This window comes from Sebastes fasciatus, chromosome 9 (assembly GCF_043250625.1).
Source record: "Sebastes fasciatus isolate fSebFas1 chromosome 9, fSebFas1.pri, whole genome shotgun sequence".
NCBI lineage: Eukaryota > Metazoa > Chordata > Actinopteri > Perciformes > Sebastidae > Sebastes > Sebastes fasciatus.
Genome location: NC_133803.1, coordinates 12118459 through 12138304, shown reverse-complemented (window position 1 = coordinate 12138304; position 19846 = coordinate 12118459). Strand labels below are relative to the sequence as shown.

Here is a 19846-nt window from a genome sequence, read left to right as displayed (position 1 = left end):
TAGAAGATTAATAAAGGTCAAAAGAAGTTAGTTATTCCTTAAATATCACTCTTCACATGCCAGTAATTGTAGGTAAAGCTTTTTTAATGAAAAAATATGTTTACTTTAGAAAACAGATTTGAATGGTGACTATGACCATGTTTACTTCATAGTATAGCTGCATGATAAATCAATGTTATCAATTAATTTGAACTCATGGTTTAGGGCAATTATAAAATAATGAAAATCAATTTTCACTTGAACTTGGGTAATTATGGTATGGAACTGCTTCCCTGAGCTCCTGTGGTAGTTCATAGGAAATGTGTCAGACACAGGTAGAATATTAACATGGCAGCATGCGCTAATAAAAGTGAGGAGTTTGTTTCCAAAACACTGTCTGCTGTAAAGTTAAAGTCTTTGTAACATGCCACAGAGTATGCACAATAATATAGCCTATTTTTAATTTTGTTTAAAAATGTATTATTGCTTTACAAAAAATACTTATAAGAATAATAATAATAATAATAATGATAATAATAATAATAATAATAATAATAATAGTAATAATAATAATAATAATAATAATAATAATAATGCTTTTTCAAGAGGCATCATTTATTTTCAAAAGTTGTTTTTAAGAAATAAATCGATTAAAATCATGTGTGACGTGAAAAAATATGAGACTTTATTTTAAGGCGATAACGCCCAGCCCTACTTCATAGATATAAAACAGTAGATGTGACATGTTCTAATGACTTGCAAGAATGAACGAATGAATTGCAAGCTTGACCTGAACTGCTGAAGTACAAATCTCCTTTCTCCGACTGAACTACTTACCCACCTGATCAAGACAGGGGGTATTTTTTTTTGCTTTACTGAAAGGAAATTGTGTAATGTTAATACATGATGACTGATTGCAGGATTCAAGGCGGCTAATTTTGGGGTTAGATGTGGTGAAACAACGTGAAGTGCGACCGTTTGGCCTTGAATAACAATGTGTTGGCTGATTGTGTGGTTGGTTAGTGTTCCCTGTTGCTGTCAAGCATGTGTTTAAAGTTACTCTTGTGTTGATATGCCTGGGCTTCACATTTATTCATTTGTATTTCATTTAAAAATAAATCCCTCATCTACTTTATACTGACGTGTGGAGTGTGGTGGCAGCCTCCCTGGTCTCTTTGGTCCTTTTGGTAAAGCAGTTAGGTGCTGAACAGCTGTACAGGTAAAATGGCGAACGGTTATCCCATTAGTTATGACGTAATATCGCATTTACTGTTTTATATCTGTGGTTTACTTCCTGTGAGCTTACGTCACTCACATACACTGCAACAGGAAATAAACTGGGGCAGGTTTGGAACGTTGTGTGAACTGTGAAATGGTCCATTGTAATATTTTAGAGCATTCTTTGTGAGTGTTTGAATCTACCAGTCCTTACCTTAAGGCATACCATACCGTGTCTGTGAGTTGTGGAGTGTTAAGCTTTAAGTACAATTTTCAATTTCACATTGGTCCTGCTGCATTGCTATTTAACAGGGCCATGAACAGACGCGGTAGGAGGCCAGTAGCCCTTGGAAACTCCACATTGCAAAATAATCTTATTTTTTTTCCAGCCCAGTGAGTCAAGGGCACTCTGGCTGGGTGCCCCCCAAAATGAAGCGAGAGCCCCCCAGACACCTATCATCCACTCCATTTCATCACTGAAACTTTGTTTGCTGCACATATTGAATGTAGCAGAGGGCTCACACACTTGGGTAATCAAGCAGCAAAATGAATGTGCAATTTGAATAGCATTATGCTTAATGGCGTACCTCTCTTTGCATGTTTCAGACGGGAAGGTGGAGGTGACGAAGGAGAGCCTGAAGCTGTGCACCATGGGGCCAGGGAAGGTGTTTGGAGAGCTGGCTATTCTCTACAACTGCACCAGGACTGCGACAGTCAAGAGTGAGTCTCCGCAGACACCTGGAAAAACATCCAAAGTGCTCACATCAGGCTGTGTTGAATGTCTACATGTCCCCCAGGTGACGGATAATGTCACCTGTTCACACACACACAAACACACATCCACTGAAATCTGCTCCCTTGGTGTGGAGGATTAGGGGCCTTTCTGCCTGTAAAGATATCACTCAGGTGTTGACACGGAGAGCCGGATCACACAGTCACTGTGTAGCGCAACTAGCTTTGTTCCTCGGTCATGATGAAACACCAATTGCCACTCCGTGTTTTCTCAACACTCCAGTTAAGTGTTTTGCTAGACCCCCCCTGAGCTGAATGTCAAGGTCTACTCTTTCATGTGTCAAAAGCTCCAGCTATGAAAGATGCACAGTGGGTGAGTAGGTGGTCTATCAGACTGGCGATTTGAATAGGCAGCCTGATAGAGTAAGGCGAGGAGACTGAGAAAAGGACAGGACAGATGGTGGACTACGCACATTTGAGATTGAGTGTGTCAGGATGAAAAATGTGTGTTTATGTGAGGCATGAAATGTGAAATAGCCTGGATGTGTGTCTTTGCATAGAATAATAAACAGACAAAAAGGTGAGATAAGGTCTGATGGGTGAAAGTGTTTTTGTGCAGATAAATGCAGCTCAAATCAAAATAAATGAGTGTAGGCGAGTGTCTGAGTGAGTGCTCCAGTTGGCTCTGAAGAGCGTACGGTATCATAATTCAGTATTATCACTATCGACCTGGTAAATAATTCCACGCACTGTGAGCTGGTTGATTTTTGCGTGTGACCCAGGTGTGAATGAATGCATGAAGGGCGGGTCCCTCGGGGTCATAGACGAGGGCAGGAGGCGCCACTTGTAGTGTGGAGGAAACCCGGGTTGATGACGGTGGCGGCCAGGTTGCATTCCCCTTACTGACCCCTTTCATGTCCCATGATCCTCCACTACTGACCAGCCAACCTGACGGAAACTCCCAGCTCCCGTTGCTATGGCAACAAGTGCCCAACGGGAGATGAGCCAACTCTTATGGGATAAAATATTCCCCTTCCCAGAGGCGACAGAGTGTCTGTCTTTTTCTTTTTGTATATTCTTTTTGCCTGCCACCAGCCTACCGGTATGTACTTCCTGCCACGATCTTTAGAAGTGTACGTCAGTGCCTTGCTGGTGAGGCGGCTGCTTAATAAAAGCTCTGCAGGGAACAGATGATGTAATTGTCTACATAGGCAGAAGTGTGCTTACAGTCCAGCAGGGTCACTAACACTGTCTCAGAGGGTGGTTGTCTTTGTTATAATGTATGTCTCTACACTAAAACCACATTTTTGTACCAGGGAATTAATCCGCCACATAGGATATTAGAGGTGACGGCCTCCGATGTGAACTACCTGATGAATGTGCATGGGGGTTCAGCTTCCAATCAACTCATTTATTCTGATCTGTACGTGTAACATTATAGGATGATATATCCCCAGTGTAATTTCAATTTACATCGCATAGTCATATGCATGATTAATTACATCTCGGTAGAATCTAGATGATGAACCTGCTAATGTGGACTCCATAAAAAATGCGTGCATTACCCCCCTCCATCCTTTAACTGCAAAGGTAATTCAAAATTTAATGACATTATTTCCAACTGTGATAATGAAGAGATTATTGGAGTCTGTTGTCTATTAAGAAAGCTCGCAGAAACAATTAAGGGCCATTATGTGCAATAACTCATTTAGAGAAATTGTTTGCAGTTATGATTTGAACACAGTCAAACCAATCAAGAACAACTCAAGGCTTTTCCACCACAGAGTGTTTATATAGCTGACATAATGATGGTATTTGGAGGGTTTGTTTGTTTTAATTGTGGTGCAGTGTGCAACCTTTTGTGATCATGAATGTTTAAAATTTGACTTGACTTTTCAAGGCAGCATGAAAACACAAGATTTAGTTAGTTTCAGTGACCGTAAAATGAGCTTGTACTGTTGTAGTTGTAAAGGTGCAGTGTGTAGGATCAGGTGGTATCTAGCGGTGAGGCTGCAGATTGAGTAGAAGAACTATGGTGGCTTACACAAAAACATGAATGTCCCGCTCTAGAGTCAGTTGTAAGAGTAGCATAGGTTATTTGGGGCAGAGCCAGTGCGTAGAGTGTGTGTGTATGTCGGAAGTGAGCGGTGAAGAAAGAGAGAGAGAGTGGCGGCAACGGCAGCGAGTAACGTTCTCGACACCGGACCAAGCAGGAAAAGTTAACAGTGTTTGGTTTGTCCGTTCTGGGCTACTGTTGAAACATGGCGGTGCAACATGGCGGACTCTGTGGAGAGGACCCGCTCGCTATGTAGATATGAACAGCTCATTCTAAGGTAACAAATACGCAACAATTTTTTATTTTTAGGTGATTATACACAGAAGAAAACACACTTTTTAATATTATAATCCATTTCTGCAAATAGATCCCCCTAATTGTTTCACACTGGTCCATTAAAGCACCATAAAAGTGATACAGTATATTTTGGCCCATTTACTTTAAATTACTGGCAACCATTTCCAAAGCAGAGTTTTGGATTTTTCATTGTGTTTTTTTCCAAGTCTCTTCCAGACATCATGTGGTTTCTATTCATTTCAGAACATTAGGAAAATCACTGACTTGAAACTGGCTTGATTTCGGAAATTCATCACAACGAGCATTGTGTCTGTTTGCTGGCTTTCCAAATCAATCTGAATTTACGACAACATGACTGACAACAATGAAAACAGACACACTGTTCACTATGATAGATAATCTATCACACACTCAATCTTCAATTCTATGCAAGTTGTCAAACCACACTGGTATGAATGAATAGAAACCAGTGATCGCCTAGAAAGAAAGAAAAACACATTGTTGGAAAATGGTTGGCAGTAATGGAATGAGCAGAATCTATGATTTATACTGAAACGTCTAATATGCAAAATTAGTCTGTTAAATTAAAATAATAAACAAACAGATTGCTCAGTAAAACAAATCAATAAACTGGTTTCATTTTCTAAACTGCAAAAAAAACAATGTATTGGAACATTTTGTGCTGCAAAATGGGCAAGTATTCATCCAATTACACAATTGTAAGCGGATATAGCCTATTGCAGGGATGAGTCAAAATTGCAAGCTCTCCAAAGTAAAACGAAGATTGGTTGAATTTGTGTTAATTCTCGCATTTCCATGCAAATTCCTGAAGGGAATCCCCCTTCATGCCAGCCTTTAGGTGATTTCATGCGTGAGCACTTGCTTGGACTCTCCCAAAAGAAATGGATCCTGTAAAGTAAGTTTGCCCTGACTTGAGCCTTTCGAGTAGCACTTACTCCCAGGCTGCGTACTGTCCCCAACAAGCTCCACCAATCAATATCTTATGTTTAGTTTCAGGATACAGACACTTAGTCTGTTATGGACCCATTTGGGGTTTAACTCTGCCAGGCTTGGCAAATGAGGTGGGATTTCATCTGCAGCCCGAGAGAAAAATGTTCCCCTTGCCATCAAATTCACATCAGGTAATTTTCACATGACAGCAATTGGGAAGATGCTGGCCGAAGAGAAGAGAAGAGAGGAAGAAAGGAGTTGGAATGAGAGACAAAAGAGAGAGGTGACAAATACAGGACAGCAGTGACAGCAAAATGAGGGAACTACCTCAAGGGAAGCAGGACAAAATTGGTATTTTTTTGTCTGCAGACAGACAGACATACGATGGCCTTCTGCTAAAAAATATTCTTTTATAGCATCAAAATGTCACTGTTTCATAAAGACTTGGACAGCATAGCAGGATGCATTCAGCATGGTGCGGCACAAAGCTGTGCAGAAGATGACTGTAGTGAGCGTCACTGCGCCACATGACAACAGCGGGAAAGAAGACATTTAAAACAGTATTGTTGTTGTGGCTCGGTCTATTTCTTGAAAATGCTTGAAAACTTCTAAACCGTGGTAAAAGGGTTAACTCGGCAACTAGCAATTATTTTCATGATTGATTAATCTGCCAATTATTTTCTCGATTCATTGTTCGGGATATTAAATGTCAGAAAATTGCAAAAAATGCCTGTAACAATTTTCTGCAGCCCACGGTGACTTCTTCAAATGTCTTATTTTGGACAACTAACAATGATACAAAACAGAGAAAAGCAGCAAATCCTCACATTGGAGAAGTCGTAATACTTGTAAGTACTATCTGGCATTTTTGTTTGAAAATGTATTTATGTGATGAACCAATTTCCTAAAATTGTTGCGGATTACTTTGCTGTCGATTGATTCAACAATTGATTAATTCATGATTTCGTAGTCAAACACTAATGTACTCTTTATGTTCCATAGTTTCATCTAAATTTGCCAACAAGACGTCACCGGTTCTGAATTTACTTGCTCTAAATATGAACCAATCACAAGCAGGTGCTGTTTGTGGTCTTTATTAGATATTCTACACTTTAATTATAGATCTTTGGCAAAAAAATCTAGCTTTTGTCCATAGCTTTCATCAACATCTCAAGGTCTTTTTCTGAAAAAAGACCATGAGATTTGTGGGACCTTAACCAAAGATTTAGTTTCCACGATATAAAATAAACTTTCACATTCAAATATAGTCATTTTGTAGTACTAGCAAATTAAATAGAAAATTATGTCTCTAACAAATGTGATACCAGATTGTGGCACACAAATAAGCCCCATTGTTCAGTCTTGGCTCTAAATGAGCGTCGGGAATCCTGACATTGTTTTGGACCAGTCCTCTCTTAGAGAGTGAGGTCACTGCCAGTCACAACTAACATAATCAGCGAGACTGATTATCTGTGTGCTCCATCTTAATGATAGTGATGGAAAAAGCAGTCCCAGACGTCACTGCAGAAACTCAGCTGTGCTCTCAGTTGGGATTCAATCGAATGCACATGAATGCTTTAATATATGACTAGATTATACGTTTGGAATATAAACAATGTCATGATTCACGTTGAGAGGTACCATGAGCATTTAAAGGGAGATCTGGATGAGGTGAGGGGCAGCGTGCCTTTGAGAGGAAATCCTATTCAGTTCTATCCATCAATTATACTGTTGGGTATTCGCCAGCAGCAGGCACACACACACATTTCAGACACATACTGTGTTTCTCACTTTCTGTCAGTCTGTATCAGTCACTCTCTCACACACACATACAGAGCGAGTGTTATAGTGCAGTCAGGTTTTACAAGTATTTATTTTCATGATCATTGATCAATGTCCAATGTGGGTTGGCCACATTTTTTCCCTATCATGCTCCCATGCACATTCGATAATTATGGTTCAGCTGTTTGAAGGAGCGCGGGGTCTGCAAGTATTGGGAAAACAGGCATGGCTAAGAAAATGGTAGTATTAAATTGATTGGAAACTAAAATGAGAGCTGTTGCACGGCAAACTTATTATTTACCCACCAAACAAATAAAAAAAAGAGTTCATTGTCTGTATATTTTTTAATGAACAGAGTTAAAAGCTTAATTTGTGGATTATAGTATTAATGTTATCATAATCCCTTTATCCCTATTAGTTGTTTTTAGTTTGTTTTTTAGTATTAAGCATCCTATGGCTAGAATTATTACAAACAAAAGGACTGAGAATGTGCATTTCATTATATCAGGACTTAGTTTTGTCTTTTCCTGTATTTTGACAATGTACTGCAGTAACTCCCAAAGAGCGGTACGTGTTCCCCAGCGGGTACGCCTGCAGCGAGAGTACCTCAGCTAATTTGCAATTACAATTTACAAAAAAAAAAAATATATATATATATATACACATTTGTGATACAAGGAAAATAAACACACAAACAAATAGGATTACAAATTGCTGCAGTGCTAATTTATATTCAGCCACAATAACCAAAAACTACCAGCTATGATAGAACGCCTCCGTTGTGACACCGTACAGTAACACCACATGGTGCAATTGAGAAAACTACAGTAGTTGCCAAGTGTGCAAAGAAGTCAAAATACATAGCTAAATGATTGAATCATCCAGCTGTGGCAGTAGTACAAATTCAAACTTGAATAAAGCTACGGAAAAAGAGACCGAGCCTAAACATCAACAATTCCAGGATCGCCATGCCTTGTATAACAAAATCCACTTTTATATAATCAACAGTGTTAAAAAAACATCCAGTTTAAAATACATTGGAAAAGAACACGCTGAGAACATGAATGGTGGTCGATAAATGGGTGCATCCCACTTGAAAGGTTGGGAATCACTGATGTATCAAATCTAAAGTATAAATTTATCAGAAGCATATTAATAATGCATACATATACTGCGCATCAGATATTCATCTCAAACTGACATTTCCTTTCTCCTAATGATTCCCATTATTTGACATTTATACTCTAACCCAGATAATGCGGACTTCAGATAAAAATTAAATGAAATTAATATAATTGGCAACCTGAATCTGTCCTTTAAGATTAAGGGCTCTATTTTCTGGGTGAATGTTGGATAGTGGGACTTTACAACAAGCACCATTGACTCCTCTAAAAGCCTTACTGCCAGGAGTTTAAAGCCTGTTTTCTTGTCTTTATTGTTTTTCCAAAGCCCGATCACAGCCCGTATATCTGATTCACAGAAATGCATAAAATGCCCACAACCTCTTAACAGCACATTACGTGGAATGGAAAGTCAACTAGGATCCTTTTGTCGTGGTGGACACACAAATTCCTCGGTTCAACAGAAATACGGTTTAATCAAAGTCCGCATAGGGAGGAGGTCAGGGTTGATGGATGGGTCGAACGTGGGACTTTCACCCAGGAGACCACTGTTAGTGTCTAGGGTGAAACCAAAAGTCAACATTGACTTATTTTAAATGACGTAGGCTTATTTGAACCCAAACCATGATCTTTTCTTTCCTAAATTATTTCCGTGGTGGCGGCACATCATTATAACACATTACGTGCCACCACCACGTAATGCGCTACTAAGATGTGGTCATTTCATGTATTCCAGAGATCATGTTGTTTTTCCAAGATATGGGGATGAATTCAGTCTTCTGAAGTTCACCTACTGAATGTTAGGAGCTTCTCAAACCCATTACTGACAGCACAGACCTGCATAACTACATACTTTCTGATGTACACGCTTGCATTTTGACGGACCTGTGCCATTTCAGAAACTGTCTCTCACGTCGGCATGCTTCATAGATAAAACATGACAGCTAGCACAAGGCCAATGTTAGGGCATCAGTATTCATACACACACACGTGTTACTAAAAGAAAAGCTCTTCATATCATGGTATTACAGAAAGAAAATTAAGCCACAGCAGCAGCAGCATTGTCCTGGAGACTTCGGAGAATGGCCCTTGTGACAGTGATAGCTCAGCTGTTTGAAAACCCCTTCCTTCCGCTGGGGAGTGAGCAAACAGTCGTCTTTCTAATCAATCTGAGGGAGGAAAATGTGCATGTGAGTGTGTGTAAATGTGTGAGTGTGTGTGTAGTAGAGTACGTCTGCTCAGTCTCAGCAATCACCCTATCCACACTGAGTGAATCTTGTTTTGGCAGAGAGAGATAAGTTACAGGTTCGACTCCTTGGAGAACCACGCACCAAGTTAAACATCATGACCGGTGGAGAATGGCGGCTTTCGCTGGGGACTCTGTTGTGTTTAAATGATAAAACATGTTGATAGTAAGCCTGTCAGTGTCCCCCCTGAGTCTCTTACTCTTGAACTCTCATCCTAAAGAAATGCAGACTACCTACAAAACATTCTGTCCGCACTTTTTTCACCTGACTTGATAATGAACTGTGAGATCCCCTCCAGCCTTGTTTTGACCCAGCAGTATGATTCCACAACATCGGTACCTCGTCTTGGCCTCCTCGCACTCTTGGGGACTGCTCTCATGTTGGATCAGGCGCAGAATACCAAGCAACCGGCTATTTGCCTTGTAAAAGTAACCTCCGAAAACAAAAAGCATTACTTCTGTTGCTTTTTATAAAGCAAAGCACTTTCACTTTGCACTTGAAATATGGCAATTTCCTATAAATTCAGCTGAATATTAGAACACTGACACAGCTGTGCGTCCTCCATAGGGATACTATTTTTGCACACTAACGTGTTGGAGCAAGTGTTAGCCCTATCTTGCATTTGTTCTAATAATTAGCAACCGTTATCAGCCTCATAAGCCATTCAGCATTCAAGCAAACAGCATTATTTTGCTGATGCAAGCATAAGCATTAGTTTGCAGAAACACTTAGAAGCAGTTAACTCCTCTTTTGTTCCTGTTCCCAAAGAACATTTATAAGTAGAGTATTTATATATTGTATATAGTTACATTTATGTAGTAGAGTAGTATACAGTGCCTGTCTTTAATCGGCTGGACAGGTTTTCTAGCAGAATGAACTGTAAACGTAGCCATCTGTGGAGGTGTTTTGGTACAGTAGGCCGCTGTGGTCTCTGCAGCCTGAGGGACAGCCTCATTCTAGCTACCTCTATCTACAACTAGCCAGCTGGGTTATTGGGTGGTGCTCAAAAATAAAAAGATAAAAGAAAGTAGTGACAGTACAGGAAGAAGTGAACAGTAAGTGTTTCTGCAAACTAACACGTTAGCGGCAGGTTTTGCCACTTGTGTAGTCATCATTTTGAAAAATTTGAGACTTGTTATAATTTTGAAAAACCTGGAGAACACTCACGGCCTTGTATCAGCTTAATTGATCTATATTGCTGTTATTTAATTTCATATTTTTAAATATAATATAAAAACACATTTGTATTTTGCATGCTCCTTTCCATTGTTTATTTTCATCAAATCATAGAGATAAGGTTGAAAAACAGTGGAATATTCCTTTAAATTTTAGACTGATCTACAACAACAGGGCTAGGTAGCTGTAATTCCTAAAGATATGTAATTTCAAATATGGTACAGGCAGGTCGTCTTACCATTATATTGTCACTTTACAGTACCTTTATATACTTTTACTTACTGTTTAGCTACCTGTTTACATCTCTGTATATGTATATTTATATCTTCTCATTATGCATATGCATTCACTACACTCCTGTTTACATTACTTACAGTTTATTAATTTTGCATTTACTAAACACTGTGTATACTATACACTACTATACATACTATGTACTAATATACACTGGACTTATGCACTATTGTATGTCTTAGAATCTCATTTTTTACTTGCATGGTTTTCATTTTATACATATTTTGCCTATGATCTAAGATTTCCATTGCCAACAACTGCTTCTCTCTAAATGCTGTGCATATGACAATACATAAATAGAAACTGTAATATCTAGTGAGAGAAGAGCCAAATGTGCTGTAGAGGGTACATTGTTGTACTGCTGAGTAAATGGTGAGATGACCTCAGAGAGTACTTCACTTTAATTATGCTTAGAGTATTAGCAGATATCATGTATACCCTGAAGGTTTAAAACCAAGAGAAACAACATATTATACTCTCTGTTGTGAACCAAGAGTGGTTGTGTGTGGATCTGAGTACCATTATTACACAGGACCGGGCTGTGAAGAGTGTGAGATAAGGGCTCTCAGCATCAGGAAAGCTAGTGAGTGCACTCTTAACAAGAAGCACCGAGGCACCATCTACGGTGATGCTGTGTCTTTTCCAATCGTACGCTACTCACCACAATTAGAGGTGCAACCAAGAGCAGGGAAATGAAAGACTGACGTACATGCAAATGCACCAAAAGATAAAACATGCAAATATAAAAATGCAAGAAATAGCAAACAGTTTATGTAGGCATTTCACATGGGAATTCAGACAAGCAATCAGACACACAGAGAAAAAACATATATCTGAAATCGCACCACAAAAAGCAACAGGCATTACTAATGATGGTTAGAAAAACAAAGCTCACAAATTGGCATCTCGTTTGCTGTGACTGACATGTCCGTAATGATGTTCAGATATTTTGTTGCAAAAGTTGAGGCACAGTGATTCTGTTTCCATCACCTCGTGCTGAAGGTTCAGAGCTATATTGCCGTAGGATAAAGGGTTTCATTGGATAAGCGAAGAACATTTCAAAGCAGGGACAGAGAGAAGAAGACAGAAAGACTGGCGTCGGTAGATAGAATTCCAGTGGGACAGAGCGGGGGAAAATCTCCTCTGTTTCCATGGCTGCCGTGGTAACGCTGTTGCCAGAGTGCAGCAAGAAATGAGCTGGTAAGATGGTGATGGTGGCAGGGAAGCCCCCACCCAGCTGTTTGAAGTCAAGATTGTTAATGCCTGTATTTTTGTCTGGTGTCTATAACTTATAGCTTTTGTGTGTAAATGCACGTGTTAAAGGTTGTCCCAGTGTGTGTGTGTGTGTGCGCGCGCCTGGACTGAGGGCCCCTGCTGCTGCTGTTGTCCTGATTCTCATTTAGAGCGCAGGTGTGAGCCCGGAGCTAGAGGCTCTTCTGGGGCTCTAGACGGCTTGAAAGGTTAAAACGCCCAGAGAGAAGCAACCTCAGACAGCAGCAATATACAGTCAGTCAGTCAGTCAGGCAGTCAGTCAGAATACAGCCCCGTAGGTGTAGCTTTAAACAGCTGCTTTTCTTGTTTTATTCTTATAGTCTCGAGTGACATTATGGACAGGCTTATAATATGAACATACATTTTGCTCTGGAGGAATGTCAGGGTAACTGAGGACTGTCGCTCTACCTGTTTGACACACTGTTATTTGCTGGTGAATTTATACCCCGGTGTCAGTGAGGGAACATGGCTCAGGAGACTTTGTGGAGCTGCTTCTCTTAGCAACACAGTGAATCAGGTGCTACTTATCTGGAATCTTATGCCTCATTTATACTTTAATTTAATGCGTCTTCAGCAGATTGAATAGTGATCTGAGCTTAAAAAAAGCTAAATGTAAATGCTTCCATGAAGAATTCAAGATGGACTGAAATTTGCTTGCTCAAGCCACCTCCGAAATGCATTCAATCCAGATGTTGAAAAGGTGTCAATCAGTGGGCTACCTCTGGGTCTGAGAAGTGAAGCCAATGCAGAAGTGTCTTGAACTTGCATTCTTTTGAGTCTATGAGAAAATGAGCCTACTTCTCACTTGATTTATTACCTCAGTAAACATTGTAAACATGAGTTTATGGTCTCAATCGCTAGTTTCAAGTCTTCTTCAATACTGCATGATGTTCATTTAGTAAATTATGGTCCTATTTAGAGTCAAATAGACATAAAGCAGGATATGCTTTAGGGTGTGGCTACCTTGTGATTGACAGGTCACTACCACGGCGTTGTCCGGTGTTGGAGTTGTCTGTGTTTTCGTCTTAGAACCTAAACCCTTTCACAGTGTGTATTCAGTTCATGAAAGTTAATTATAACCTTTTTGCTTGTGTGAAAATGTCTTATTCAGTGTTCGTTTGTACTTCACTGCAACCTCTCGTGTCAAAAAAACAAGATGGTGACGGCAAAAACGTCGAACTCGAGGCTTCAAACCGGCAGTCCACAAACTGATGAGTGACGTCATGATGACTACGTTCACTTCTTATACAGTCTATGGTGTCAATTCATCCATCTGTCCACATGTGACTATGTCAGTACGCTCTCTGTAGAAGTACAGGGTCTGTTCAGTGTTAATGGCAGGTAAAATTACACAGAAATTAGGCATCATTCTCCCGGTCGCTTGAGACAAAGAGGGATTAGTAAGCTATAGCTGCTAAAGTGCAGAAGTTATTCATCTTCTGGTGTTTCTGGCAGTTACTAAATAGTTTCAGGTGTATTACCACCACCCTCTGAGCTTGAGTAAGGCCGACACGGATTTCCAAGTGGATTTGTGGGAAAAGATGGATTGCAATCAGATTTGTGATCTGGCCAACGGAGGCGCTTGAAATGACAAGACACTTGAAATGACAAGTGTAAATGTCAGATACGGATGGTGATCACAGGAAGATGTTGCTTGGAAGGAACATGAAAGCTAATCCTCCAGAGACGAGGAGCACGTATGACTCACACCTTCGGCTGTTAATGGACTTATTGATTTGATGAACCTGTTGATCTATCTATGGGAAAGGAATTCTGAAAGCGAGCTGTTTCTCACAGTGTAGAAAATGTAGCCTTAAAAATCAATGTTGATCGGCGTGGAGCAAGATGCTTGTTACAGATTTAAACGCTGAATTTAGTTTGATTTTCCCAGCGCAAAGATCAGATAGGTGTGATCCGGCGGTCTAGGACGGATACCATGTGGCCATTTGTAGCCAAAATGCTAGACTCACTAATGTTGAGCAAATCTGAGAGATGACCTTTCATCTATGAAGGGGGGAAATACAAGCATAGCAGAACATGCTGTGAGTGTAGAAGAGGAACATACAATGCTTGATATATGGAACATTTTTAATTGGTGGAATGCTAATATTAGCCAAAAGCTCTAAAAGGTTTTACTTGCAATCTTGCCCACTATATTTCCCGTCCCCACCTGCTTTCGTCGCAGTTTCATCAAGTAAATGTTGTCTTGCCAATTGTAGACTGAGGCAGTGAAGAGGCCTTGATGTTTAGTACCATAGCAAAACAATTAAAGTAACTGACTGAGAGGCAATGGAATTTCCATTTGTTGACCTCCATCCTCCCAAAACCAAGCTTAATTTCATGCCCCATGAGAAATAGATGATAGTGAATAAGATGTGATATTTTAGGTCTGTGGTTAACACATGTTTAAGATATTTTAACGTTTTGGATATAAAATACATCTACAAATACCCCACCGGTGAATTTTGAAGCCTTTACGTGTATTAAAAAAGGCGGTTGCTAACTAGCAAAAGGAGACTACTAAACGTCATCACGCTGACTCGTCCGCCAGGTGTTGTAACATTGTGTTTGTGACAGTTTGTTTATAGCCTGACGTTAGATTTTTTACTTCTGCCGATTGCATTTATGCTTCAAAAATCATAAAAGTGGTGTTCATTTGTGGAGATTATTTCATGGAAGAAAACGTGCAAGTATCATAAACATTTGTTTAGCACAGATCTTATTTTCTGCAATAATTAAAAACCCAATGGAGAAATCCCATTGGCTTTTTGTCAAGGGAACCCAGGGCGATAATAACTTCTGGGTTGACCTACAAACCTCTTTTGACTTTTTCAATATTTCACAATGACTACAATCTTTCCTTAACCAAGTGCTTTGAGTGCCTAAACCTAACCATAAAATACATTTTTAATAGTTGCTACAAGCACATAATGTATTGTAAGAGTAGATATTGCAGGGAAAACTACTTAAATATGTTTTCAACCAATGTTTTATTCTCATGTTCAGTATAAATATTTTATAGATGCGTTCATCAAAAACGTTTCCTCGTTCAGGTGGCATTTCGTGTTTCTTGAAATGCATTTGTAGTTGAAAAATTGTAATATATAAACACAATTTCTGGGAGATAGGGTTGCAGGAAGAAACAAAGTATCACCAGTGAAAGAACAACTACAAGCTACCAAGTAGCTTTCGGCAATGAAGTACAAATGATGGTCCAACATGGGCATTTAGAGGGTGGATAAAAGGTACCTGTCAATATTTGCTTGGTCACAGATCTGACAAAACGGTGAATGTGCCAACTGTTATGCCACTGTGCTAGTATTGGTTGCTACTAGCAACAGACTGTTAAACTAAATGCTGGTGGCAGAATGATAACACTTAATATGTGTTGACCAGTAGGTTGGAGGTAGTGTTCAAAGGATAAAAAACAAATATGAAGGGACACAGTCTATCATGGGCTCTGGAAGTTGTAATTTATAAGTTAGATGTTATAATATTTGAAACATGGCAGAATTGTTTATTTTCCACACAAGATCCCCGAACAGAGAAAAACATTATGATCTCTGGGCCTCTCTTTGCTTTGATTAATGTTGGCATGGTTATACATCTTCTCCCTATAATGAACAGTTTCTCCAGAAACAGAGCTGAATCCAGGACTCCTGCAGAGTAAAGAGGCCTCTTGTCAGAATAATTGCTGTCTCATAAAAAAAGAAATGATCAAGAGTGGCATACACACACATACAAGGAGTATGCGCACTCCTGCTGGCATGCAGTCAGTCACTCACACACAGTCACAGAAACATGTATTCATCACATCCTGGCAAAGCAGTGGGGGGAATTATCACTCTGGCTCCGCTCGGTATTTTTGGGTGCTGAGATTTGATGTTTTTGCCTCAACGGGTTGCAAAACATCAGGTTTGACTGACAGAAGGCCTGATGAAATTCAACAATGACACAAGTTATTTCTCTTGTTGTCAGAACTGTAACAAAAAAGCACATTTGTTGTAATTTTTCAGTGTAGACACTGTGGTTAACTCATTCAGTAGGGAGTTATCTTGAAGGTTTATTTGTCCTCAAGGAGGAAATTCTTTTCTACAGCAGGTGCATACATAGCACGAGCAAGTAAGACATACAGAATTATAAAAAAGACAAAGACATGGATTAGCAATACACACCACTGACTGGATTTCTTGTAACTTAAGGGAAGGTTACTTATTTAAAGCTTGCATGGCTGTAGGAAGAAAGCTCTTGCTAAAATTGGACTTTCTGCACATGGGTAGTCTATACATGACTAAATACTGGTGCCAACGGGCCACTAATATATGCGCAGAAATGTTCTTACTTTGTGCACAAAATAAGTGTGCACACAAAATTACCATTGGATTCATAATACGTGCGCACTAGTTAATTTTTTCCTTACCACCGTGCGTATGTTAATCAGAGTCATTCTAAATTGACAGGCGCGTGCCCGCTATTTGCAATCAGCTTACTGCCACGCTGTAATTTAACTATATAAGGAAATAGGTATTTCACTGCCTGACAAACATTTGACAGATCTCAGTGTGGAGTTTGAGTAGTCCTCAGATCCATCTATATAGTGAAATGTGTCATCTGATCTAATACAACCTGGACCAGGGCCTAAAAATAACCCATCTGCTGATGAATAGCAAACACACTTCATTTCCTCCATTTGATTTTCTACAGCCGGCCAGACTGAAACTTATCAGGTTATTTCAACTGATTTCCTCTGTGGCGAATAGTTTCTGGTTGGTTGTATATGATGATGAGGACAACAAACAATTAAAATTTATCTCACAAACTGATGTGAAAAAGGCTGTAAGGCAATTTTTTTTATTGGTGTTCAGATGCTGCAGTGGATAGCAAATGTGTTTTTCTCGCTCCCCCTTACATCGGAGCAGTTTTCCTCATCATTGACGTCATCCGCTCAGGTAGCGGTACTTCAATCATGACGACACCATGAAATGAAATCTGTGTAGGAAAGAAGAGAAGAATTCCTTTTAATAGAAAACGTTTGAACAAAAAACAGGAGCTTGTTGAAAAGTGATTGGGATGATTAAAGGCTTTTAAGAAGAACAATATGTTAACAGAGTCTTGATATAACGCTCTGTTCCTTCATTCCTATTCATTTCTGCCTTTTCTTGTCTACCATTCATTAACTCGTCAAAGAGAAATTTCGCTTTAGTCCTTGGCCTATGACCCCTCTCCTCCTTTCACTGTTTCTGTTTCTAGACTTGTAGATAATTGAAATAAAAATATGAAAATACTTGTATTTCACCATGTAGAGTAGCTATCACCAATTTGGCATTGTATTGTTTTCCTGTTTCACTCTTTTATCCCCATAATTAATATACCTGCCCATCCATTAGAGCAGGGGTCCATCCATCCATCCATCCATCTTCAACCGCTTATCCGGGATCGGGTCGCGGGGGCAACAGCTCCAGCATGGGACCCCAAACTTCCCTTTCCCGGGCCACATTAACCAGCTCTGACTGGGGGATCCCGAGGCGTTCCCAGGCCAGAGTAGAGATATAATCTCTCCACCTAGTCCTGGGTCTTCCCCGTGGTCTCCTCCCAGCTGGTCGTGCCTGGAACACCTCCCAAGGGAGGCGCCCAGGGGGCATCCGTACTAGATGCCCGAACCACCTCAACTAGAGCAGGGGTGTCAAACTCATTTTAGTTCATGGGCCACATACAGACCAATGTGATCTCAAGTGGGCCGGACCAGTATAAACCATTGCATAATAACCTATAAATAACAACACTTCCATACATTCATCCTTCAGTGTAAAGACATTCAAGTATATCCTGAAAACGTTCACAATTAATGAACAATCCATTTACAAAACAGATGAACAGCCTGAGGTGTCTCGCTGATCTCTCGGCTACAACTAAAATCACACTGCTGTTTAATCAAACCTTCCAGCAATTCATTTATTTTCTCTGTTCTCAGTTGTAGTCGCAAGTTTTGTACTTTCCGCCACGAGTCTGTTAGTGGCGCCGATTATTATATTCCTTGAGCACTGAAAGGTGCCGTGAACACACCAAGCACACTGGCTTCTAGGGCTGTCCCGAGTACCATTTTTTGGGGCTTTGAAGCTTCGGTGAGAAACAGTCGAACATATTCAAAGCTTTGCGGGGCGCGGTGGAGCAGGCAGACATGTTCTTCTGTCAGTCTGTCTCCATCTCCCCCTGTTTCAGTGTCCGGGACTGTGCCGCTGCTGCACTACTGTACACACACGCACCTCCACACAGAAACAAACAGCGATATCCTTCTGGTAATAACTAATAATAATTCATATTGAATATGAATAATGCATAATATTGTAGGATTATTCCTTATTTCATGGTATATCTTGTGATTTATACATTATTATTACACTAAAATAACAAAAAATGAAGCATTGGAATACTGATTTGACGGTCGATTACCATGGCAACGGTCCTTTCAGGTCAGCACTACTGGCTTCCCATTTACTTCTGTGAAGGAATAGGAACTGGTCCATTTTTCATGGAAAACCTGACACTTCTGTTTCCACTTTTCTTCTTTTTGATGAAGACATGTTCCACCGGGGGACTCCTGCATGAACAGTATCCTACATGTGACAGTGTTGTGTCACGTAGCCTGTACGAAAGCATGTGGGATCTATAATACCGTGTCCAGCATAGGGCCTGCTACTCTTATGCTATGTTCACACTATGAGCGACAAAAGTTTATGAGCATTTTTTTTTTTTAGATGTAACGGAACAGGGTGAAACAAAAACATATGATTGGTTGAAGCTTCACAGCGTCATTGGAGCGCTGAAAAAAGTTGAGACCACCTCAACTTTAATTTGTAATGTGTCACGCCACACCCCGTTGACACCCCTGCATTAGAGGTTTGAGATCTGTTCACTCTGCACCACGCATAACACCCTCCTTCAGTTATGTATGTCAGTCCTGCTGAAGTCCATTAATCATGACTCATAAGATTGGATTGCACTTATCTCATTGTACAGTAACATATTTACCACTGCTGTGCAAGTACTTTCATAATGTCTCTATTTATAGACTATTCCATATAAATTGTGTTTTGCCATAGTATTGAGCAAAGCCTTCCTGTTTACACATTTCCCCTACTGTGTTGACCTTAAGTACATTTTCTTCTGCTTTGTTCAAACTTATTTGAAACCTTGACAGTGAACTTCAAGCGACAGCACTGTTTTTAAAATGGCGTTAGCTAATGGCAAATGATGCAAATGATCTCTGTTGTTGTGACAATGTCACCCATCATGACTGATTGTCCCATCTAGAGAGACGCCACTCCTTGAATGACTTTAGTAGTTGCTATCAGAGAGTATGATGAGGTCGAATGAATTTGACTTTTAAATAATAATGCTTTTGTATTCATAAAATTACAGGCTCCCGGCAAAAGCTGTCAAGGCTGGAAATAAACAATGTTAATGCTTTGCTTCAGATATGAGTTACATGAGCAAATCTGCAGTCACAGAGCTATAACTTGAGGTGGATGAATGGGACACTTATTTAAACTGACACCAAAATTCCAGTCTTCTAAATGTGTGCATGTTTATAATGAACTTCCAAACAAGATCGACTATAATTGATGAAAAAAGGTTGGGAGTGAGGTTTGTTAATGTTACAGAGATGAGCGGTAAATGGTGTTTTTTTCCTCTCTAAGACCGAGAAAGCTAAAAGCACGCTT

The 19846-nt window shown here is 39.9% G+C and overlaps 1 protein-coding gene across 3 annotated transcripts in view; it reads left to right on the top strand.

The window, feature by feature from the left end:
* Window positions 1-19846, top strand: part of LOC141773915 (cGMP-dependent protein kinase 1) — a 119243-nt gene that overhangs the window by 39284 nt on the left and 60113 nt on the right. For all 3 annotated transcript variants that reach the window (XM_074646084.1, XM_074646082.1, XM_074646085.1), the window contains exon 3: window positions 1804-1917. In XM_074646084.1, coding sequence (XP_074502185.1) covers window positions 1804-1917 — 114 coding nt within the window. The remainder of the gene's footprint in view (window positions 1-1803; window positions 1918-19846) is intronic.